The sequence below is a fragment of the Triticum aestivum genome, chromosome 3D (assembly GCF_018294505.1).
Source record: "Triticum aestivum cultivar Chinese Spring chromosome 3D, IWGSC CS RefSeq v2.1, whole genome shotgun sequence".
NCBI classification, from domain to species: domain Eukaryota; kingdom Viridiplantae; phylum Streptophyta; class Magnoliopsida; order Poales; family Poaceae; genus Triticum; species Triticum aestivum.
The window spans coordinates 299717301-299721873 of record NC_057802.1 but is presented as its reverse complement, the minus strand read 5'-3'; the positions used below and the strand labels follow the sequence as shown (position 1 = coordinate 299721873).

At 52.9% G+C, this 4573-nt stretch overlaps 1 protein-coding gene across 2 annotated transcripts in view; it reads right to left on the bottom strand.

The window, feature by feature from the left end:
* Positions 1 to 761: 761 nt before the first annotated feature.
* Positions 762 to 4573, bottom strand: part of LOC123078534 (amino-acid permease BAT1 homolog) — a 7091-nt gene continuing 3279 nt past the window's right edge. Inside the window, exons 1-8 of one of the 2 annotated variants that reach the window (XM_044501072.1) lie at positions 3768 to 4165; positions 3424 to 3684; positions 2658 to 2676; positions 2354 to 2573; positions 2000 to 2181; positions 1634 to 1923; positions 1412 to 1541; positions 762 to 1284 (exon numbers count right to left, since the gene is read on the bottom strand). In XM_044501072.1, the coding sequence (XP_044357007.1) occupies positions 937 to 1284; positions 1412 to 1541; positions 1634 to 1923; positions 2000 to 2181; positions 2354 to 2573; positions 2658 to 2676; positions 3424 to 3684; positions 3768 to 3898 (1581 nt within the window). In that variant the 5' untranslated portion in view covers positions 3899 to 4165 and the 3' untranslated portion in view covers positions 762 to 936. Of the gene's footprint in view, positions 1285 to 1411; positions 1542 to 1633; positions 1924 to 1999; positions 2182 to 2353; positions 2574 to 2657; positions 2677 to 3423; positions 3685 to 3767; positions 4166 to 4573 lie in introns of those variants that run through there. The other variant, XM_044501071.1, reaches the window with a different exon arrangement.

Below are 4573 nucleotides of genomic sequence, written 5' to 3'. Positions count from 1 at the left end.
CGGAAGCCCGGAAGAATGCCAAGGCTCTTCGGCTTGCCATCGAGCAGTCCGAGCGGGAGGCTTTGGAGAAGGCGAAGGAGGCGGTTTGGCTGGCCAAGCTCAAGCGCCAGCAGGACCGGGACGTCCAGCGCCTAAAGAGCCTCATCATCATCGACTCCTCGGACGACGAATCGGACGATCCTCCACCAGCCGACGACGGGTACAGCTACGCCGGCGACCAGAAGGGGAAAGGGCCAGCCCGGAAGTGGTGAAGTTGATTTTAATTTCAAGGTTTAGATGTAGTATTTAGTTGTCCGTTGTTTGTGTGAACTTTGGTGGATGTTTTGGAGAACTATTGTGCAATTTCTATATCCGGAGATGATCTACGTAGTTTGATCGAAGTTGCATGCTATTATGGATATAGGGGTTCGGATATGAGAGACACGGATATGGACAAACACGGTTTAAGAAATGTCCGCTCATTCTCCGCGGACGCGTTTGAGGACCCGGATTTGCCAAGTCCAGTTGTAAATGGTCTAACAGAGCCCCGCCCTCGCCCACACTAGTCAAGCTTCGCCCTGGCAGCGGCGGGCGGTGAGGAAGGGCGGGGTCGGATACTCGGATGCGATGGCTCCTGCGTCCGTGAGTATCCAAGGCTAGTTACCTTTGGGTATATGATCCAAGGCTAGTCAACTTGCTGGTAAATATTGAGAAACGATACAAGCACGGTAAGCTCAAAGAACTTTCTTAGCCAAACATTTTGCCGGTTAACTGGTAGTATGGATTAGTCCATGTTCCTGTCTTGTTGAAGAAAGTAATTACAACGTCTCGCCGCCTCCAACTCATGTCTTGTCAGATACAACCAGCCTAAGCGTACAACTAATTCCCCCCACCCAAATTCACATCACGTGGCGTTCCCACGTGAAATCACGTCACAACAATTCCACACGCGCGAAACTAGCCGCTCAAATTCGTAACGGGTCCCTTGAACCAGTGCCTGGCGCTCACGACCCACGACGTCAACACGAGGATGAAAAGCCCACCGACGGCGACCGGCGTGTAGTTGAGCGTGTCCTTGGTCACCGGGTACGTCACCGGCAGCGAGAAGAGCACGGTGATGGTCACCACCCAGAGCACGGCCACCCATCCCACCAGTACACCGTACCGTCCGAGGTTGAAGGGCCCCGGCACGAAGTGCTTGCGCGCCAGCGTCACCCGGAAGAAGATGGGCAGCGCGTACGCGATGTAGAGCCCGATCGTCGCGATCGACACCATGGCCTGGAACGCCACCAGGCTACCCAGCGACTGCAATCAATTTTCAATCACAGACCAGGATTATCAGAGCAGGATCAATTGGAGGTACTCTGCCGGAAATGAAATACTACTAGTATGTAGTTGCAGTGAAATGTAGTGGTGTCGAACAATGGTTTACCGGCAACGCCATGCAGAGGGAGACGAAAGCCGAGAGCCAGACGGCGTTGATGGGCACCTCGTGCTTGTTCACTTTGTGCCACACGGGTGACAGCGGCATCGCCCCGTCTCTCGAGAACGCATACACCATCCTAGTCATCAATACAACGAGCGAGTGATCTCATCAGAACTACGTTCCGAGAAGAGAAATGCGGCGTGAAGCAAGCCAGCAGAGGACGATCACCTCGAGTTACTCGTCACGGAGCTCATGCCGCAGAAGTATATGGCGACGGCGACGATGCCCAGGCAGACGATCCCGCCGACGCCGCTGCCGTAGCGGCTTTTGAAGGCGAGGTAGAAGACCTCGGCGATGGCGTAGCCCCCAGCCTCGTTGTCAGGGCTGAGCAGGTAGGGTATCTCCTTGACGGCGAACGTGATGCCGAGTATGTATCCCCAGCCGACCACTATGGATATGCTGATGGCGCTGATTATCCCGATGGGCCCGTTCTTGTCCGCGTTCTTGGTCTCCTCCGTCTGCATGCATGCACGATCATATCAACACTGACAACGAGATGAGATTCCTTCTTCTTTGGCTTAATCAATTAGTTACCATATGCGCCGATGCGTCGTATCCTGTGAGCGTGTACTGGCTCATGAGGAGCCCCAGGACAAAGATGTAAAGGTTGTTGTGTATTCCAGCACTGTTGTCAGTGTTTAAATGGGTGAAGACGAACTTGGCACTGGCTCTCTCGGTTGCAACAGCCGGCACGGCAATCATCAGGACAAAGACACCTACAGAGACAGAGAAGCGTGGAGAGCCATCCATCCGTTAACAAAGTGGATGCCAACTGCTCTCTGATTATTTATTCTCTAGCTAGCTAGCTTGAGTGAGAATCAGTGCTCGCCAAGTAGAGTAATCGTGTAGGGCAAGTGCGAATGAAGAGAGGTACTAGTAGGAGAGAACCTAGCATGTTCCAAGCAGCCGCAAACTGGCCGAAGAAGGAGAGCCATGAGATGGGGAGGCTGTTGATGAGGGCGTGGCTGAGCAGGATGGCGGCGTGGAAGGCGATGACCACGTACTTGGACGCCAGGTAGCCTCCGCCATTGTTGCCGCCGGTGCTGAGCAGGATGATCACCTGGATCAGCTGCGCCAGCGAGAAGTCCACGCTAGTTGTCACCGCCCACTGCAGAGCGTGCAAACTGAATCAGCACCGCAGTCGCTCACAGAGTGAGAAAGCACATTCAGAGTTAAGCCACTGGCTGGTTACCTGTCCAACGATGTTGAACCTGCATGCAGCACAACAAACGTCATTAGAGGCCGAGAATAATTGGAATGGGGATGCACGAGCAATCAATAGCGTATCTATCTACAGTAAGAAAAATGGGCCATGCGTATATGTGCGTTTATTGCAAGGACGTCTTTGTCTCGACTACAAGAACCATGCTGATAGCACACTTTCAACCACAGGTCGCTCTCAAAATCAGACTTTATGTGCAGTTCGCACTGGTTCTGCTACCAAAATGTGGCCACGGGAGCTTCACATGGTCAAAGCACGCAAGCACATGACCTTGAGAACACAATTATTATTCTGTTCTGCATTGCCAGGAGCTCGTCGTTAAACAACGACAAGTGCAGAGTACGTACATTTGATTGGAAAAGAAACGATTATTCTATTTTGCATCCCCGATGATAACGGCGTATTTGAATCAACTATTTGTACTCCACTACAAGATCAACGATAATTAATATGGATCAAAGGGAGTACTGATAAACTATTCGTTCTGCAAAAACTGAAAGACGAGCGGAAAAAAAAGACAGAAAGAGATGCAGAAATTTCGCACGCACCAATTTGATGTCACACCAGACAAAAAAAACAGAAAGCGGTTCGTTCACACATGACATGATCCTCTCCTTCCGTTCTTCCCTTCCACATGATCCCAACCAGAGAAGAAATCGATACATTCGAGAGCGTTGACAGGTAGCAAAAGACAAGAAAGATTTGAGTGGAGTGCGTGTGTGATTGAGTAGCCTACCATCCGGTGATCCATGAGGCGAAGGGCGACCATCGGTTGCCCGAGAGGCGCGCGCTCCAGTAGTAGAGGCCGCCGGAGGTGGGGAAGGAGGAGCAGATCTCGGCCATGGAGAGGCCGACCGTCATGGTGAAGGCGCCGGCGACGAACCAGCCGAAGGTCATGGTGGCCGGGCCGCCGAAGTTGAGGCCGGTGTTGTACAGCGTGGTCACCCCCGTCAGCACCGAGATGATGGTGAAGGAGAAGGCGAAGTTGGACAGCAATCTACACACGCCCTCAATCAATCATTTCAGAGGAGAAGAGAAGCGACGAAACCAAGGGAGAGGAGAAGAGCGGGCGTGACGTACGAGAGGTCCCGCTTGAGCTCCTGCTTGTAGCCGAGCTCGCGGAGGCGGGCCTGGCCGGTGTCGCCGGAGCCATCGGCGTCGACGTCGACGGCGGTGGTGCCGCTGCCCGCCGGTGACTTGCTCCAGGTCATGGCGCCGTCGCGTTGTGGGAGGAGGAGGAGGAGGAGGAGATGGGGTCAGGGGAGACCTTCCAGTGGTGATATATGTACTGCCTGCAGAGGAGGAGAGAATCGCGGGGTGCAGTGAGTCAACTGGAAAAGTGCGGTGGGCACCAGATGTGGGGTTCGTTACTCTACTCTGGATGGAGAATCTGCCAACTAGGATGGTCGTGGATCTACTCTGGGAACCAGGATTCTTTCCCAAAAAGAATGGGATCCTATATTTGGGACCCCTCTGCTAGTCTGAAATTGAAATACGAGTGGGTTCATGTTCTTCTACGTGAAGACTGCAATATGAGCTTTTTAGTCATGTGGGCGGCGCACGTGCAGCATGGCCTCTTGGTTCCTGTTGAGTTCAACAGGCCCCGTCGATCGAGCTCATTGTAAAGAAACGAATCAAAGAGATTTGCACGTCTCTTTCCAGCAATTCAGCTAGGGTCAAGATCACTGTGCACCCATTCAACAGATCGGGGATTCGCTGCCATGTGATCGAGATTCGCACGCTTCACACGCGCCTGCTGAGTAATTTTGCATGGCATCCAGGCTTAAAGAAACGAGTCAAAGAGATTTGCACGTCTCTTTCCAGCAATTCAGCTAGGGTCAAGATCACTGTGCACCCATTCAACAGATCGGGGATTCGCTGCCATG